Raw genomic sequence first — 19,551 nt, 5'->3', positions numbered from 1 at the left:
GTTAGGTTTTAAAAGAGCCAGAACTCCATGTCTGCATTGAGCCCCACTTACTTAACGATAAATGGGTCTCTATAATAAATAGAATTCTATTCCCTTTCACTGGTAGCAATGTGAAGGTTCCACTAGTATACATGGCATTACCAGAGCCAGAAAAGACAGTCTTTGCTTTTGAAGTTGTGCTTCAGTTATAGATGCTGAGAGAGTCTAACCAGGAAACCAGGCATCCTGGAGGCCCAAAACATAACGAAAAGACCCACTGGTTATTTTATTTACACATCTTTCATTAGTTCCAATAAGAAATGGGCTCTAGTATTATGCCAAGAACATATAAAGTTGTCAGTCCAAAGCAGCACCACATTCTGAGGGTGGATGAGGGGATAATTTTAGTGGGAGAAGAGTCCCAAAACCCGATGGTAGAACTTTAGTTTGTGGGTAGGGCTGTAGCTCAGTGGTAGTGTCAGTTTTGCATGCAGAAGATTCCAGGTTCAATTTCTAGCATCACCCGTTAAAGCAGTGGTTCTCAACCTTCCTAATGCCACGACCCTTTAATACAGTTCCTCATGTTGTGGTGACCCCCAACCCTAACATTTATCCATTTTACACATGGAGAACACTGATGCAGAGAGTCTTAGGCGACCCCTGTGAAAGGGTCGTTCAACCCCCAAAGGAGTCGCGACCCACAGGTTGAGAACCGCTGCGTTAAAGGAATAAAGTGATTCCAAAGGCCTGTACCCAAGACCCTGAAGAGCTGCTGCCAACCAGAGTAAACAAATGGTCCATTCCGCACAGCACAAAAAAGATGTCTGCGGGACATCTTAAAAAGACGTGACTGCCTCTTTTCACACCACACATCCAAAACAAGGTGTCAAAAGAATTGGCTTCTGGTGTGCTTTCCAGACAGCAAAGACATCAGATGGGAATATAGGCTGTTTCCCTGCACTCTGAAGACAGGCTGCCAGGCCGCCTGTCCCCAGGCCGCCATTCGATGGCAGGCGTAGCTGCAGCGCACTTGCGCCAGCCCTCACGCTTTCGCCAAAGGCGGTAGGTTTCCAAGAAGGAATCGCTGGGAAGTTGCACTTTCTTGGGAAAGCGCTTGTCCAGCTAGGAAGCACCGCTGCCGTTCACCACGGCAGCTGGCTTCCAGGCGCTCCCCAATAACACACACACTCCCTCCCTCCTGACTTACCTGCTCTCCGGCCCTCCGGCATACTGCATGAGACCTGGGGACATGCCTGCCACTAATGTGCCCCTGCTCTCGCGATGCTGGAGCAGGCGCCAGCAGAGCAGGGGAGGTTTGTCCCCAGGCCCGGCTTGCGGCGGTGAAGCGAGGCAGGAGCCGAAACGCAAGTAAGTCCATCGGAGCGACAGCGCCCAGCTGGCCTTACCGTCTTTCACCACTACCTGGACTTCTTTCTGGAAGGACCGCGTCCATGCGAGGGACGGTCCAGGAAATCATCGGCGTCGGGTCGGCGTCAGTAACGCCAACCCAAGCCCTTCCGCCTCTGTGCGGAAAGGGCCTTAGTTTTTGTTACTGCACAGAGATAACTCACAAAAAAAATTTAAAATAGGAGAGCATGACAAATCCCAAGATCATTTGGACAACAGTCTTTATCAGGCAACAATGATCTAAATCAGGCAATGATCAGGCAATGATCTTTATCAGGCAACAATGATCTGAGCCCTCCGGGGGAGGGCGGTATAAAAATACAATAATAAATAAATAAATAAATAAATCTTCTTGCCACTGATCTTCTTGCACCCAGATTAGGTGGAGGGTGAACTATTTCTCCTAACCAAAAAAATGCTAATAAGCGAACCTTGATGAGTTTCACATTCCAATAGGTGTTACCTCCCTCATTTTTAACATTTAAAAAATCCTATCTGTGATTGATTTTTTCAGAACACTTTGAACTAAGTTCTTCTCCATCTGTCACTGGTACGGTGGGTCAAGATGTGATACTGCCATGCCAGATCTCTCTTGGGAGACAGCCACAGAGTATGGAGGTCCAGTGGCAAAAAATTGGAGATAACCCTGTTAACATCTACCAGTTCAAAGCTATGGGTGACTTGGAGACATTTGGGCAAGGCTACCAGTCCCGGACAGCAATGGCCAAGGAGGGGCTGGTCAATGGAAATGTGTCTTTGAACCTGAAGAATGTGCAAGTGGCCGATGAAGGAACCTACAGATGCATTGTCAAGTCTACTGGTTGGAGTAGTTTCACCCGAACAGTTCTTCATGTTACAGGTTGGAAACCAAATATCTTTCTAATATATCCCACTGTAGCAATGTGCAAATTTCTAGAGTGATGCAGAGAACAAAGGGGAAAGGTTCTGCACTTTTTAGGCTTCTACATCAGGATAAATATACTACTATAAATCTATCCCAGCTATCATTCAGCTAGAAACCTCCATCAGCAGAAAAGGAGACAGAGCAAAAACTAGGAAAGGCATTGAGAGCATATTCTCAGCCGAATGCAAGGACATGTTACCATGTTTCTGGGATGTACTTCATTTGTGTTATACTTGTTTCATCCAATGCTACAGCGCAATAGTTCAAAATATCTCCAACCTAATCTAATGTCACTGGCCCAAATAAGTAAGTGGCAAACTTATATTAGCTGTTATAGAACATGATTCCCAACTCTTAGTATTTTCTAATGGCATTTCTTAATAAGAAGAATGACAGTGATATTAGTATTATGATTTCAGTAAACTGAAGACATATTTTCAGATCTTGTGTTTGTGGCTAAAGCTCAAACAGAAGATTAGTGGGAGGGTTTAAAATATATATTCTACAATTTCACATTTCATATGGGAAAACATAACTAGAACTGCCAACTCTGTATTCAGCGATTTATTGAAATTTGAGAGTGGATCTGGGGCAGGTAGGATCGGGAGGGAAAGGACCTCAGTGGGATATAATGCCATAAAGTCAGAAGTGGGATCCAGCAGGTTCTCACAGGTTCCCGAGAGTAGGTTACTAATTATTTGTGTGTGCCGAGAGGGGGTTACTAATTGGTGATTTTGCCACATGATTTTTGCCTTAGTTACGCCCCTCCTCTCAGCACTAGTGCGCAGAACTTGAAGCAGTCTAGCAGGAGGTGCACCAGCGTGCATGGCATGGCAGCCTGCTCCTGCGTGCATTTGTTTCCCGCCCAAGGACCGGCGCAGTGACTGCGTCCTTGCCACAGTCCCACCCAGGAATGCCCCACCCCCGGAATGCCCGGCCACGCCCCCGTCGTGCCCCGTCCAGCCCCATTGGCACTACGCCACAGTTTGAACCCCACCACCGTGGGAACCTGTTGCTAAAATTTTTGGATCCCACCACTGCATAAAGTCCATCCTCCAATTCATCCATTTTCTCAGGGGAACTGATTTCTGTCATCTGGAGATTAGATCTTCAGGCCCCACCTGAACATTGGAAATTCTGTGCCTCCATTTAAAATTGTCTCTTGCTTATCTTAAAATAAAGGAAGTGGTACAGTCATAATACAATTTCCTATGTAGTAGGCCTAGGTCTGCCTTGGGTTCATCAGTGTCTCTCACAAAAGCTTAGGTTTGGAAGCTTGGCTTGTTTTGGTGTAACTGGGATGGGCCTATTTATATGCTTACATACACATGGAGAAGGAGACTGCTGTATCTCTGTCCCTTCACTTTGTTTATTCTTACTCTCCCATCCCCAGTCTGAAAATAATTAAAATATTAACAATGACTTCACTGGTCTTTGGAAAGAAAGATCCCTCCCTTTGTATGCTTGTTTGATGGAGGTTGGTTTGATTAATGATCAAATGTAGCATTTACACCAGGGGTGGGCAATTATTTTTTTTATGGGGTGGCATAAGGGCAAACTTCCAGAAAAATATTGTGGAAGGTCACAGCAGTAGGGGCGAGAGTTTCTCCCGCAGAAGCCGCAGCCAAGGCAATCGGCTTCACCAAAGGGCTTTCAGAGCCGCAAGCCCCTTCAGCAAGGCAGGGGGGCCAGTCAGGGTCATCCGGCGGCCCGGATGTGGCCCCCGGGCCGTATAATGCCCAGGTCTGATTTACACTGTCCTATGAAACTCTCTTTTGTTTCAGGCATGGGAACGGTGTCAATTGAGATTTTGGGACCAGAAGGAGACGGGATCAAACTGGCTTGCAGATCTTCGGGATGGTTCCCCCGTCCTGAATTACAATGGCTGATGGAGGGCCATCAGATGAAGGACCATCCATTTGAATTTGAGCAGGATCGTGAGCAGCTGTTCAGTGTTTTAAGCTTTGTCACAGTCTTGGGAGACACAAGAAATGTTACCTGTTTGGTCTATGAGAAAAGCCATCTGCAGATGAAACAGAAATGCACCATCTTCCTTTCACGTGAGTAATTGCTTCATCTGAGGACTGCCACTCTTAGATCAGCAATGGAATGACCTGGAAGTTTAAAATGTCCTCCCATTGGTTTTTGAGTGTTGTGTCTTTTAATGTCAGATTTATGCCCATTTATTCTTTTGCATAGGTACTGACTGTTTCTTCAATGGTCGAATCCCCACTACCGTCTTAGCCAGGTTTTGAGCACAGAACTAACAGTCTGGCTCTGTTTGAGGGACTAACCTCCAGGTGATCCCACTACCCGTCTTAGCCAGGTTTCCAGAAGCTCTGTGAACACTAACCACCAGCTCGCCGTTGTTGTGTTTCACAAAGCCTAAGACTAAAGTGGGATTCGACTGGTCATCATTGAACCGTCAATCCTCAAACCCTGAATAATTGTGTTCCTGAAACTTTCATCATTGTGGCTGAGTCGGCAGGGGATCTCAAACAGAAAGGGCATTGCTGACATTTGATCCTCCTCTCTGATAGCCCCATCTAGAGGGAGATCAAGTCTACTAGTGGCAGCAGTGCAGGGTTGCACTGGTAGATTTGCCCTGCAGGGGCCCTAGTAGTGGGAAGCCATGGAGGATTCCATGGCAGCATCCCTGTGCCCCCCCGCATAGCAGCTGGAGTAGCAGGGGTGGTTTGGGGGGGGAGTGTTGCCGGGGGGGGAGGAAGTCCAACATTGGTGGTGGTCAGCTTCCTCCCAGTCTTTGCTATCCCCTATTATTGCTGGCAACTGGGAGCTTCCAGCTGTTACATCACCTCCAGAAAAGGCGCATAAGTCTGACTTAAGTCCAGTGGGGGGCTTTTTTCAGCAGTGGGGAGGTTTTTTTTCTGCATGTTAAGTTTTCCACACCACCATCCGTTGTGCCATGATCATCTGAAGATGCCAGCCACGATCAGGTAGAAGCGAACGCTCAGGAGAAAAAATGCGACTGAGCAACACTGTCCATACAGCCCGGAAACCACACAACACTCCATTATGACTCTGGCCCCTTCCGCACACGCAAAATAATGCGTTTTCAAACCACTTTCACAACTGTTTGCAAGTAGATTTTGCTATTCCGCACAGCTTCAAAGAGCACTGAAAGCAGTTTGAAAGTGCATTATTCTGCATGTGTCTCCCAATGCCTGAAAGAGAGGAGTCCACAGCAGCTGAAGGTCGTTAATAATGCACTGAACTGGTTTCAGCTGAGAGCTGCGTGTGACCACTAGTAGCCAGTGTGACCACCCAAGCACCTCTGATGTCATTCCATTGCTGACCTAAGAGTGGCAGTTCTCAAACAAACAAAAAACTTCAAAGGGAAGTTGCAGCATGAGATTGCTAATCTCAAATTAATTCATAAATTCAGAACGATCGGCTGAGTAGGGACACAGGATTTTTATCAAACTGCAGCCACTAGTCGCAGTGGTGGCAAACCTATGGCACTCCAGATGTCCATGGACTATAATTCCCATCTGCCCCTGCCATTGGCTGATGGGAATTGTAGTAGTCCATGAACATCTGGAGTGCCATAGGTCACACCACCACAGCACATAGTGTATTGTTGAAGGCTTCGCCAGCAGAGGTGGGATCCAGCAGGCTTCTCACAGTTCCGAGATGAGTTACCAATTATTTGGTGTGTGCGAGGGAGGGTTACTAATTGGTGATTTTGCCACATGATTTTTTGCCTTAGTTATGCCCCTCCTCTCTCCAGCACTAGTGCGCAAGCAGAACTTGAAGCAGTTCCAGCAGGAGGTGCACGGCCGGGTCGCGTGGCAGCTCTGCGCCTCTGCAGGCTGCATGCGTCATTCTCCGCCTTGGGACCGGGCGCAGTGGCTGCATCCATACCACTGCGCCCGGCCAGGGAATACCCGCGCCTGGAATGCCCGCCACGCCCGCGCCCCGTGCGTGCCCTCGCCCATCCCTGTTAGTTGCTACGCCACGGTTTGAATCCCACCACCATGGGAACCTGTTACTAAAATGTTTGGATCCCACCACTGTTTCACAGCCAACTCAACTGGTTGTTGTGGGTTTTCTGGGCTGTGTGGCCGTGGTCTGGTAGATCTTGTTCCTAACATTTTGCCTGCATCTCTGTCTGGCATCTTCAGAGGTGTATCACAGAGAGAAGTGTGTAACATGGCATGGCAATTCATCACTAAATTATTGTGTTCTGTTTTCTAGGTGACATTTTCCCACAGATTTCTCCATGGAACCCTGCATTCTGGGTGTTGTTTATGCTGTCTTTTCTGGGTTTTGGAATTGCAGGATATTATTTATGTAAAGGTACTATGAAGTCCAGCTGTTCTAGTCAGTGTAAAAAAACAGGAGTATCAAACTGAATCTAATGTTGTGACCATAGATTGCAACTAGGCTTGGTCAATACCCTAGAAATTCGGTTAAAAATTCAGATTTATTCGGGCATAAAATTATCTGTATGCACGAATAAGACAAATAACATATTTGGATAGACCCGAATATTTGGGTATACCCGAAAAATGTGGGTCTGATTTTTTTATTTTTGGTGTTTTTGCCTGCAGGGAGTGCATTTTTAAAGCCAGTGGCACCAAAATTTCAGGGTATCATCCGGAGACTGTCTTAGTGAAACCACCAAAATTTGGTGAAGTTTGGTACAGGGAGGCCAAAGTTAAGAACCCTCAAACGGGTAACCCACATCTCCTGTTAGCTCCCATTGTAAACAATGGGGATGGGGCATCCCCTGAATCTCCAAGCTTGGTTGCAACATAGCATAACATAAAATCACAAATAGACACACAGAACATAGCATAAGTAAATAAATTAAAACTTGCCAAAATACATGTCAGGGACAGGGTGATGGGTGGATATGATGTCTGGCGATGCATATCATATCCACTCAGAAACTATGTCAGGGGACAATTTGGACATCCCTGAAAACTCCACGGTAAAAACCATGGAGTTTTTCAGGATGGCCAGAGCACCAATCTTTCCTTCTGCCAGTTTGAGGCCCTGGGCCTTTCTGCTACTACTTGAAAGAGCAAGGGAAGGAGGGAGGAGCCAATCAGATGGAGACCTCCCACTACAAGCAGGTAACTGGTATACCCAGAGGTGGGATCCAGCAGGTTCTCACCAGTTCCCGAGAGTGGGTTACTAATTATTTGTGTGTGCCGAGAGGGGGTTACTAATTGGGTCTGCTTTTCCGTTAGAAATTCCATTAGGTCCAAAAATCATAAAGTCCTGTTGTTCCCTATGTGGCTGGTTAGCGAAGGTAGAAAACGGGATAATTCTCCCTATTGGGCTGTTTTAAAAACATGTTTTAGAAACCATGGGCAAAGTTTCCTTGTTGTTTAAGAGTATCCTTCTTTTTGGATTGCTAGAAACAAAGATTAAGTATTTGAAAGTATTAAGTATTTGACAGGCAGTCAATTAGAGGAGAAGTAGTTGTTTCTGTTGGCAGTAGACGATAGGACTTGCCATAATGAGTTTAAATTATGGACAGAAAGATACCTGATGGAAATTAGGAACCTTTTTTTTTACAGTAAGAGTTTTTTACAGTAACAGAGAAATTATTAATGCCCCACCCCTGGAATGCCCGGTCACGCCCCCGCCAAGTGTTCCCAACCAGCTCCCACATTGAAGAGCACGCCACTGTTTGAATCCCATCGCCATGGGAACCTGTTACTAAAAATTTTGGTTCCCACCACTGGGTATATCTAAATAGAGTCCCTCCTCTAAAACTGCCACTTCCTCCAGGGGAAGTGATCTGCATAGTGTGGAGATCACATCTAATTCCAGAATTCCAGGCCCACCTAGAGGTTGGTAAGCCTGCATGGTGCAAGGACAGAGCATCTGGTTTGCTTCTATAAGTCCCTGGTTCAGGCCCCAGCATTTTCCGTTAGAAGGATCAGATAGCAAATGCTTTGAAAAATCTTTGTCTGTGAGCCAGTCCCAGTTAGCAAAGATAATACTGATCTAGATAGACCAAAAGTATTACTTAGTGAAAACAACTAAGTGTTCAAATAACAATACTGTTAATGATTTACAAAAGAAAGTAAGATGGCATTCATGAATCATTGGTCATAAAGGATAGGGTTCTTTTTAAAAAAAATGTGATCCCTTGCATTGGATTATTAGTATCAGCACTTACTAACACTTGAGATGTTTTAAAAAGTTTATTTTAGTGTAAAACAACAATACAAAAAAATGAAACAACACATATTTTATCTTATCCAGTATATTAGATAAATAAGGCTAAGCTCCATCTTGAAATTTGCTATTCCAGGATATAATAAACAGTGGCCTCTTCTCTACAAATCCCTTAGACCTCTTAGTAGCCTTGCTGATTTTTACTATACCTGCTGTTAATCTATTTCTGTTCTGTTTATTTCTTCTGTCCCCTACTGGAAATCTCTTCCAGAAAAGCAGAAATATCTCCAGAAGAAAAATACTGAAGAGACTCAAACACTTACTCTAGGTAAATTCTGGTTAGGTCCAAGATTGGTTCTGGCAGTCCTATGGCTTTTACTGCACACATAGTTTACCACAAATTTTCCCAGTGGTCAAACCTTGTTGTACTTTGGAATTGATCATGTAACCTCTATCTGTGGGTTCTGTGGGGCAGAACTTGGAATGAGTTTGCAACAACAAATTTTGAAAACAAAATGGTTTGCTTTCTTAACATATAACATCAACATTTAACAGCATCCACACTTCAAAGGGTCCTGTTCAGGTTGCATTTCAGGTCCAGCTAGTTTACAGTATTCTTGACAGTACCCAGTCCAATTTTTTCTTCCTGCAAGATAGGTTTGAAAATCTGAAGACCTCCAAGGGCTTGATGAACAGGATTCAACATAATGAAGGTTTTTACAGGAGAACTCTCACCCATTACAAACACAAAAAGAAACCCATAACAAAGGTGTGTAAAGGGCTTATAGGAAATGCATCCCAGTCTGGTAGCCATGTCTCCCTCCAAACTACATGAGGTCTGCAGCCTCTTGCTGCTTTGAGTCTCCACCCCTTACTGGGTCAACCCATTCTGAGCACGGGGGGTTACACTCACACACCTTCATTCCTGCCATCATTTTTCCCCATGTCTTTTCAGTTGCATTTATTTTACACACTACTGCTGGAAATGTATTATTCTTAATGGTAGTAGAATGGGACACAGAAGAACAACCCTCCCCTTCAGCCATTTTCTCCTTCCCCTCGTCCTCTGTTTTCAAAAGATTTTTAAAATTCTCTATCAACAGTTCCTTGTCTTCCCCTACAAAAGCAATATCCCTTGTCAATTTCACTTGCTCCTAACTAGACACAGTGTATCTTAACCTTAATGTAATATCTCATTTGGGATTAAATTGACAAAGTCAAAACAATTGACCCCACTTGTGTTTGTACCTTTATGTTACAATCTGTAATGTGTACCTAATCTGGAGGAACCGGGTTTGATTCCCAGCTCTGCCGCCTGAGCTGTGGAGGCTTATCTGGGGAATTCAGATTAGCCTGTACACCCCCACACGCCAGCTGGGTGACGTTGGGCTAGTCCTGCAACCTACCAGACTCTCTCAGCCCCACATACCTCACACACAGGGTGTTTGTTATGAGGGGGGAAGGGCAAGGAGATTGTCAGCCCCTTTGAGTCTCCTGCAGGAGAGAAAGGGGGGATATAAATCTAAACTCTTCTTCTTCTAATGTGACAGAGGAAAAAAGTTAATCCTTTTGAAAACAAAGGATGAAGGGGAGGAGAAAATTGCTAAAGGGGAGATTGAGTGACTACATGGGGGCATAGATGAGGGTTGATGGAGCTGAGAAATAAAGGGCATTTCAACATGATAGTATGCTCAAAGGAAGCTGGCTCAGAAACAGATAGAAAAAATTGCAGCAAAAGTGATTGGGAAAACAACAGAGGAAAATGAAGGGAAAACATTTCCAAAAAAGCTAACAGAGGGGAAAGAGAGCGTGCAGGAATTCAAAGAAGATAAAAAGTAGCACCCATGTAGAATGATATGTTGTATGTGAACAACTCCTTTTGGAAAAAAGGCCTACACTTCTGCATAACCTCCATACTAGGGTAGACAACATTGGGTGGGGAAATTCCTGGAGATTTAGAGTGGTACAATTCCAAAGAGAGTCCACTTTCCAAAGCCGCCTTTTTCCACAGTGGAACTGATCTCTGTGGTCTAAAGATCTGATCAAGGCTGTTAATGAAAAGACATTTTGGAGGACCTTAATTCATAGGGTGACTTGATAGCGCTTGACACACACAGTTCCAGATCTCCAGACTTCAACTGGAGGTTGGCAGTTCAACTCTATGCTAGTGCTTTGACCTGTAGTTTTTACTACATCTATTTTGCTTGTCTTTTCAGAAACTCAGATGGCAATCTTGAAAACAGGTATTTGGACCAGTCTTTCATTTCCTAAATAGATATTGCCATAATGTCTCTGTCCAACCTAACTTGCTATAGTGCTGTAACTGTACAAATAAATAGAAATGGGGAATCATCACACCTTCTAGTTTTAAAAAAAATAGCAGTGGGATAGCCCATCAGTTTAGGTAGGGATGGAAAGAGAAAGCGGAGGCATGAAGGAAAGAAAGACAATGACTGCTTCTGCACTAGTGACCTAAATGTTTTTAAAACAATTTAGATCCTTCCGTTGAAATATTTTGGATCATTTGAAATAATTCCAGGCTGCCCTTTTCCGTTTTTCCCTGTTTTTTTCCCAGGCCATTGACAAATCAGTACTTTTATGCTTCGCAGTATACTGGATTTTTTAATAACATCTGAAAGACATTATATTTATGCTGTGCACAATCCATTCTAGAATGTCACAGTCAATAGCTGCAAACATTTTGAGTTCTTAACATTCATGTGTTGATCTTGTTGTCACAAGCATGTTACCCTGATAACTGACTGGGTGAGATGAATTCCTACACTGGCTTCCAGTGGAATTCCGGATTGTTTTCAAGGTGTTGATGTTAACCTTTAAGGCCCTTCACGGCTTGGGACCCTCAAACCTTCGGGACCGTCTCACCCCATATGTCCCTGGTAGGCCTCTCACGTTCTACAGAACCCAGCGATGATGATCCCTAGCCCCTCTGTGATGTGGCTGGCCTCACCTGGAGCCAGGGCTTTTCACTGACCCCTGGCCCCTGCCTGTGGAGACACACTTCCATCAGCGATGTGGGCCCTGCGGGATCTTCGTGATTTCCACAGGGCCTGTAAGACCGAATTGTTCCACCGGGCTTTTGGGGAGGCCAGCCGCAGATTGGATGTCCCTGTGTTGTGTGCTGTACCATCATTGGCACTATCGATGTGACATCTTTCAGTATTGTCTGTCCCCTTGAGACCGGGAGCCATCATTAGTATTATTAATATTGTTTTACTGGGTTTTAGAATGCTCCTTATTCTGAGTTATGTATTTTAACTATTTATCACTTATTTATTGTGCACATTGTTTTAGTTATGGTTTTGCTGTACACCGCCCAGAGCCCTTCGGGGGTGGCCGGTTTATCAAATTTAATAAATAATAATAATAATAATGACTTCCTGACCAATATTATTTGCATTCTTCATTGCATCTTTCAGATATTCAGGAACTGAGCATAAGCCTTGGTAAGATACTGTACCTTCTGTTGACTTCATGCTGGGTAGAGAAAACTATACACCAACCAGACACTGAAACAGGGGTTGTATGGAGAACTTTACCTTAAGCTTAGCATACTTAGGAACCCCTAAACAAAACTAACACTCCCTTCCACTGGCCTACAACAAGTGCACTTCTGCTTTCACTAGACCAAGGTCTCCAAATTATGGCAATCCAGATGTTCATGGACTACAGTTCCTATCAGCTCCTGCTATCATGGCCAATTGGCAGAGGTGATGGGAATCATAGTCCATGAACAACTGGAGGACCATAGTTTGGAGACCCCTGCAGTAGACTGTGGTTTTTCAAAAACCAGCAAAGTAACTAGTAATAGAAGAACATGCCTGCCTACCTGACTGCTTTTGCCTCACATGAAAGAAATGGACTCCTTCCGCACATGCAGAATAATGCACTTTCAAGCTGCTTTCAGTGCTCTTTGAAGCTGTGCGGAATGGCAATATCCACTTGCAAACAGTTGTGAAAGTGGTTTGAAAATGCATTATTCTGCGTGTGCGGAAGGGGCCATGAGACAAAGAAAAGATATAGGACCTAAGGCCCAATCTAGGGGTGAGCTCAATCTTTTTTATTGGGCAAAAATTTGTGTATAAAAACTTTACTAAAGCCGAATAAAGTCAAAAGCCACTGCCTTTATTAGGCTTTTTACCCAAAATGTTCTGTTTCTAAAACCGAAATTGGAATATCACCAATTTTTTAAAAAAATCTGTTCTTTCCCCCCGCCCACCACCACCACCCTCATACACACCTAGTTGCCATTTCCCAGGTCCACATAAACCTGGGAAATGGCAGGGGATGGGGGCTTCAATTGAATGCTTTGCTTTCCTCACTGCAGATCTACATGGACCTGAGAAATGAATGAGTCCAGCATTCAGTTGAAGCTCTTTGCTCCTCACCACTGATTCACAGGTCCACATAGTTGAAGCTCTCCTCTCACCACCACAGTTTTCCATGTCTACATGGATTTGGGAAGTGGCTGCAGAGAGAGCTTCAACTGAATCCTGGGCTCCAGTCAGTGATGAAAGGAGGGGGAACTGCACCAGGGGCATGTGAATTGTTCACCCCCTGCCCTGCCCCTGAAACACCCTAACACACCCTGACCATTGTTCCTGTGGCTGGGGCAGAGCCACCCCAGATGTCCCCATTGCAGCTACGCCTCTGACTCCAGCATTAAAAAAATGGCTTTTTAAAAAGGTGATTCAGTATTAATGAATAACCACCCCGTCTAATCTCCAGAATTACCATAGCTTTTGAAGCTGATCTGGCCTTTCATTCAGATCAATCCAACAGCTGCTTCTGCAGTAGAAGTGTAAAACGAGACAAGCGAAAAGCTGAGAATATATCTCTCCACGGCAAATGGGGGGTATGTCTTTTAGTACCACCCTATATACCCACAGTGAAGGCTTTTAGTCCCATAGCAGAAAGAACAAAATTAAAAAGGTTGCAGGTAAGTATGCAAATAAGATGAACTGTGCATCTTCCACAGTAGACTTTTGTCTATTGTCTATTGTCTTGTCTGGTTTGGCCTCAAGAGCATCAAAGGAAATGTCTTCCTATATAAATTAAAGGCACTACTAACACCAAGTCTTTCCATTTCAGAAAGAGCACAAGATGAACTAGGTAAGCCACCCTGTAACATAACTGTACCAATGGCCAGAACAATGACCAGAAGAACCTCCCATTAATGAATGCACATGGCTCACTACTATGAGCACCCAAAACAGGGCAGGAATAATTGGGAAGACCGAACCAAGGTGCCAACTGATGATTTCAGACGATCCAGACAAATGGATTGAGGATTTCAACCTCTGTTTCATGGGAAACGTTGGTTTGAGTTAAGCAGTAAGAAGTATTTTCCCCACATCTGCACTAGACCTTGGTGAATCCCACTTACCATCTTAGCCAGGTTTCCTGAACCTAAACTTGGGTTTGAGGGTGGATTTGTGTTCTGAAACCCTGGCTAAGGCCAGTGAGTCGACTATCCCTCACTGGCGATCTCCACCAGATGTTATCGCCGCGTCTCGTCTCGTTCTTACGCTGACCGCGTGGGTCGACTACAAGCTGGTGCCGAAACCCGGGAATCCTCGAACCTCCACCCTGCTCACCGTCGCCTGGGGAAGGGCCGCGATACCGAAGTCCGCTGGATCGGCGCATCCAGGGACCACCGCTTCGGTATCGCCTGTCCTCTGGATCAAGATCCAGAGACACGCGTCCTAGGACACTCTCTCGTCAACCGACGGAACACCGGTGAGCGGAGCTTGCAAAAGCAGGGCTTTATGAGCCAAGCATCGCTGGACGGTAACTGAAAGCGTTAACGAAATGCGGCAGGGTCCCCGTAGAAAGTAGTAGGGAGCTGAGCCGCGAAATTGGTTGAGGAGATTGGAAGCTCAGTGTCCATGGCACCCAGAGGGGGGGACATTGAATCTTAAGGACTCGTAGAAAAACACTGTGGCGCACTTCTTTCACAAGATTAGAGCCTCGCTACGGGCCGATGTCGCTGCTACTCGACGTGGAGATAATGTTTTGTCGCCATCAGCCTGCAGAGACCCACGGCTCCCTTGCTGTGGTAGGTATCGCCCTCCTTTCGCTGATCTTTCACCTTCAACTTCAACCCCGGAATTTTCTCTATTCACTAAATTGGACGCCTTCGTCCTCCTTCTGCCCCCCTCGGCCTTTCCACCCAATTCAAACTCCCCCGCTGCTCAGCTTCTCCCTCCCTCTTTTTCCGCTTTCATTTTCTCCGAAGCTTCACTGCACCTCCGTCACAGTGCCACGTAATGCAGCGCTGGTTTCCAAAACTCGAGCAGAACGTGACAGCCACGATCCGCAGAAGAAAGAAACCCTGGACGGAAGACGATGCCGAATATTCTTGCATTGTCAGCCCCATCCACTTCACAGATACTGAGGGGGAGAATGGCGTCATCCCAAGCGGGTTGTCGAAGTAACGCCCCCCTAAGCTTTCATAACATCCTTACCGAGTTCCGCGAAAGCAATGCGGGACGAGGGAGTCACTAGCCTCTACGTGAGAGGTGCATGCTGGAGGCTAATCGCAAGGAACCACCTAATGGTCCTAGATGACTGGAAGACCACCTTTCGTGATGCTCCTGGAGCCCTGCACAATTTTGTGGTCTGGGAAAGTGAGTTCCACCAGCAGTGCTTCAACAGAGAAGCCAATTCTTGGCGGCGCTCTACAATCACGCTTTCAGCTTTACGGTTTCGATGCTTTTGCCAATCCTAACGATCAGATTACAACCCTGCTCTGAGGCCACTCCTACGGGTCGCCTCTGAGTTTCTATAAGGTATTTATCAAAGTCCCCAATGCCGGCCAGCCAACCTAGAGTTTTCCTCCTCCATCCGGCAAAACCCTAAAGGTTCCTATGCTGAATTTGTGAACAGGCTCCAGGAAGCGCTCAAGAGGCAGGTAGATAGCCAGGAGGGGCTCCAAAACGAGCTCCCTCATGCGCCTCGCAAAGGAGAATGGGCATGGAGTGCCGCAGGGCAATCACGGGTCACCTAGGCAAAAAATCCTGAACGGGCCGGAGCATGCTTAAGGCTTGTTAGGACATTGGGTCCTCCTCACACTGCCAGCCTAGCCTCCTCTCCTCCCTCGCAGCTCTCTCCACCGGGCGGGGAGACAGTCTCAGGATGACTGCTTTGACCGCGGCAGACCCGGACACTTCCGGGCGGAGTGTAGGGTAGCCCGGCGGCGGGGCCTACAACCCCGAGCGCGGAGGAGGGTCCCCTCCCCCCCAGGAGGAGAAGGCCACCAAAAACCCGGTGCCCACGCTGCCAGGAAGGCTGGCTTCCACTGGAGAAACGACTGCCCGCCGGGAAACTCCCGCCTCGGAAGGGCCTCCCCAGCCCAGGACCAAGGAGGAGAGTACCAGAGCAGACTCCAAACGCCAAGGCCCCTGCCAAAACCACCCCCCTCTCGTGGCATCTCACCGGCATGCACTCCAGCCCATCTCCTTTAAGTGCCTCTACTTCAGGTTCTGGTCGCCCTAACTCCAGTATGATTTGTCTATCCTTCTACCGTGACAATTTTAAATAAAGCCAAAGGTTTCTGCCGCTTGAACAGGGACTGCTCATCATCCCCGGAGTGATCGGGACTCCACGCACTGGGCGACCCATCCACCTCCAGGTCTGGACAAACATCCCACAGGAGCTGCCCGCTGGAGCCAGCTGGCGCTTCAGCTGATTCTCGCCCCCCATGGCGCTTCGCCCGCTACTGCACCTGCACACAAAGGCTAATACGCCCCAGCAGCAGCCAACATGGCGCAGCTCTCTATACCGCTTCAAAGAGCGGAGGAGACTCGACGTGAGACGAGCTCCCGCCCATACCCAGCCTCGCCATAGAAGGATGTAAGTTCAAGGGCCTGGTGGACACCGGCTTTCGATGTTACCGGCCATCAGAGCAGCTCTGTGCGTCTCTACCAGTGGCCGCACCGTAGGCTTGCTCCGCACATCTGGGGGGTGGGGGGGAGATGTCCGGCGAGACGGAGCATCCGCCAGCTCATTGTCAACAGCGCCTCCAGGACTCTCCAGCAGCTTTCAGTCCGCTCTATCGTTCTAGACATCCATGTCAATCTCTGGGGAAGAGACCGCATGAGCTGCAAGCAAAACCCACCCCGGCCCGATGGGTAAAGCCGGGCCACGGATCATTGATTCCAATCGCGCCTTCCGAAGTTGCTTCCTACCCCCCAGCAGGAAATCTGTTTCCCTCTCCCCTCCCCTTTCCCTTCTGTTTTTTCGACCAGCAAAGGCGGGAGGGCCAATTGGCTGACTGGCCCTCCCTGGATAAAATTCCGGGCCCGGCCCTGATACTTCCAGCACCGTCAGGACAGGCCCCAGTTTAAAGGGCAAGGGGCTGCCGCCAATAGGCGCCTAATACCCAAACCCGTTTAAGCAGGGCTGCCCAGCTCTGGCAGCGATCAATACCATGTTAAAGCTGCCAGGCGCTCAGCCGCCGAGGTCGCCTCTTAATGAGCGGGTCTCGGCGGACGGCAGTTCCCCAAGATAATTCGGGATCACAAAATCTAGCTACCATCCAGCTTCCCTGCATTAGCCACCAAGGTCACGGTAAGTGCAACTCCCTTGCAAAGAAACCCCCTCCCCTTCCTCTCCTCCTTTGTGTGTGTGCTGCAGGAATTTGCCTCCCATTGCCTGATTGCTTCATTCTCCTCGATGCACTCCATCCCCCCCAAAGGTGCTTCCAAAGCCCCCCTTTGTGTTGCTGATTAAGCATGCATACCCACAATCCCCCCAGGACCTCGCGCCGCACCTTCCTCTTCTAGGCTCGGACTCTCGGGCCTTTGACGCGACTCCCACGCCTCTCTGAAGCCAATTCCTGCCCTCAGGGTCCTCTACTCTCCTGCCCCCTCCCTATTTCAAACAACTAGCAGCAGGAGGAGTGCAGGCTGCCCCCAGGAGGGCTGGGACAGTAAAAGCAACCTTCACAGGCTGCAAAACAAGCCTTCTCCTTCCCATATTAAATCTAAACACTAACTCGCATCCCAATCTCCTACCATCCGCTCTAGAACTGAGCCTCCATGTGGGATCTGCCCCCCCCCTCAGAACCTGGGAAAGGGGGGTGTGTTTCAGTCCCTCTTCCTGGTATGTCTCCTTTTCGTGGGACTCCGATTCGCTCATGGAGTGAGCCGTAACCCATGGAATGGCGCCAGGAGGAAACCAACTCTATCCCCGAGACATTGAACGCATCTCTCTAGAGGATCCCCGCCCCAGCGCATCCCAGCAGGAACGCTGCCGCTAAATGCCTAAAAGACCCAAATGACCTTGGGAGACGCCAAGGCCACTCACCAGCCAGGCTCCTAGCGCTGCTGCGCCCAGCAAGACCCCTGCAGGATACCCCAGAACCTCTTGTGGCCAGCTCTCGGCGCGACACATCACCTCACCAACCTGCAGCTACCACCATCCAGTTTGCCTGCTCTGCCGCCTCCCCTGCCGATGGCCACATGACTGGCCACCCCCTGGTGCTTCTTACCCCAGGACCAACATCTGGGAGCAGTTTGCCGCCGCTGCCAACGCCTCATCTTTCTGCCTGGGCCAGTACCTAGGAGTCGGGAGCCTGCTGAGCTTCCTGCTCTGCCCCCCCCCCCGCCTGCAAAGCACCCGGAGGACTTCCTAGCGGAGTCTGGGCTGAGCCCCTTCAGCAATGCTGCCTCATCCATCAGATATTCTATGAGCTCTACCGGGGACCCGCCGCCCAAACCTTCCCGGCTGGCGCTTCTTTCCCTTGTCACCAAGACGGTCAGCTAACCACGAGTTCAACACCTGGGCGCCAGAGATCACTCAAGCAGCCGAACGGGGAACCGACCTCAACCTATTCGTCTGCTCGGCCAGTTGGAACTGCACACCCATGGCGGACATTCCCCCCGTGGTTCGGAAACATCCTGCTCCTTAGGGGTTGGTTCTGGACCTGCAGGAGAGAGGACGCCACCATATCCCCGCCTCGCCACTTCCCTGCCGGAACTCTTTGCTGCCTCAGTCGCCTCAATTATTGTCCTACGCAATTTATTCCACCCCGGTTTCTCGGACGCCGCAGCCGCCGCTTCCTACTGCTCTTTCTGGAATTTCTCCTGTCGGGATAACGCGTTCTTTTCCTCTCCGGGCCGGAGCGCCCGTCTCCCTCTTAACTTCCTTAGTGGGAGTCCCCCCGACTCGGCCTTCCTACACAAAAGCTAAGACTATTGGCCGGGCTGGCTCCAGCCTCTTGCGAAGTGTCAATCCTAATTTCACCGCACTGGATGCCCTGGCTCCTCCGAAAGCAGCAGGAACTTCGCTGTCAAGCGATTCTAGACAATCGTGGCCGCTTATTGATTATTTGTTGCTGTTACATCACCAAGGTTGTGAGAATGTACATAATATGTGTTGTTTTAATCTTTCTGATAATTCCCAGTTGATCCACATGAAAGTGCGCGGAGCTGCAAGAAGTTGTATCTAATCTGAAGCATGATGTTTTGCTCCCCATTGGTGGTCAGCCCTCTGGAGCTGGCCGCCGAGAGGATGGTTGAGTGCTACTGGTGCCAGCTCTGCATTGGCTTTAATTGTGTGCCTTTACATCGGATCTCGTTTCGCTCAATGCGCGGTCTAATATTGCCTGTAACGTGCGTAAGAAACCCCTCGCATTTCCCTTACCCCCGCGAAACTGCTCCTCCCACTGCGTTGCACAAGCAGCTTGGTCAACTGGACCTCAAACGGCGGAGGAGACAAGCGTCCTTTTAAATCGCCTCTTAGCTGCTTCTGCCCCCCGCCAGTGCGCTGCCGCCCCAGCAGTGCCGCAGTAGAATGCTGGGACGTATTCGAATTTCAGCCTTGCCGGTCGCATCGCACCCCCACCCGTAATCCCCCCATGAGTCACGCAGTCGTGAACTGCCTGGCCCAATTCCACCGGGCGCAGGGACAATGGTCCTGCCCGCCCCAGGTGAGGACAGGCTCTATTTGCCGCGTACTCTCTTCCCCTCAAGTGATCGCAGGGCCGCCAGATGCAGATCATGCATCTCATGACATCTCCCGACCTCCCGCTCTCCCGGAACTCCCCCCAGTCCTCCCTCCTACACGCCCCCGATAGAGTA

The 19,551-nt window shown here is 48.3% G+C and overlaps 1 protein-coding gene across 1 annotated transcript; it reads left to right on the top strand.

Moving 5' to 3' along the window:
* Positions 1 to 1,241: 1,241 nt before the first annotated feature.
* LOC125444049 (butyrophilin-like protein 2) lies at positions 1,242 to 18,661 on the top strand. Its single transcript, XM_048516489.1, has 7 exons — positions 1,242 to 1,347; positions 1,901 to 2,245; positions 4,075 to 4,350; positions 6,509 to 6,610; positions 8,721 to 8,777; positions 10,666 to 10,692; positions 18,381 to 18,661. Exons 1-7 carry the CDS (start codon positions 1,242 to 1,244, stop codon positions 18,659 to 18,661), a joined length of 1,194 nt encoding a protein of 397 aa, XP_048372446.1.
* The last annotated feature ends 890 nt before the right edge of the window (positions 18,662 to 19,551 follow it).

Source organism: Sphaerodactylus townsendi, linkage group LG15 (assembly GCF_021028975.2).
Source record: "Sphaerodactylus townsendi isolate TG3544 linkage group LG15, MPM_Stown_v2.3, whole genome shotgun sequence".
In the NCBI taxonomy this organism is placed as follows: Eukaryota; Metazoa; Chordata; class Lepidosauria; order Squamata; family Sphaerodactylidae; genus Sphaerodactylus; species Sphaerodactylus townsendi.
The sequence above is the reverse complement of the archived record's forward strand: the minus strand, read 5'-3'. Positions and strand labels throughout refer to the sequence as shown.

Excerpts from the sequence above, each read along its gene's own strand:
- LOC125444049 (XM_048516489.1), top strand. The coding sequence starts at position 1,242 with ATGTGCCCCTGCTCTCGCGATGCTGGAGCAGGCGCCAGCAGAGCAGGG. Across the intron at positions 2,246-4,074 it reads AACAGTTCTTCATGTTACAG|GCATGGGAACGGTGTCAATT; the intron begins GTTGGAAACCAA and ends CTTTTGTTTCAG. Across the intron at positions 4,351-6,508 it reads ATGCACCATCTTCCTTTCAC|GTGACATTTTCCCACAGATT; the intron begins GTGAGTAATTGC and ends TCTGTTTTCTAG.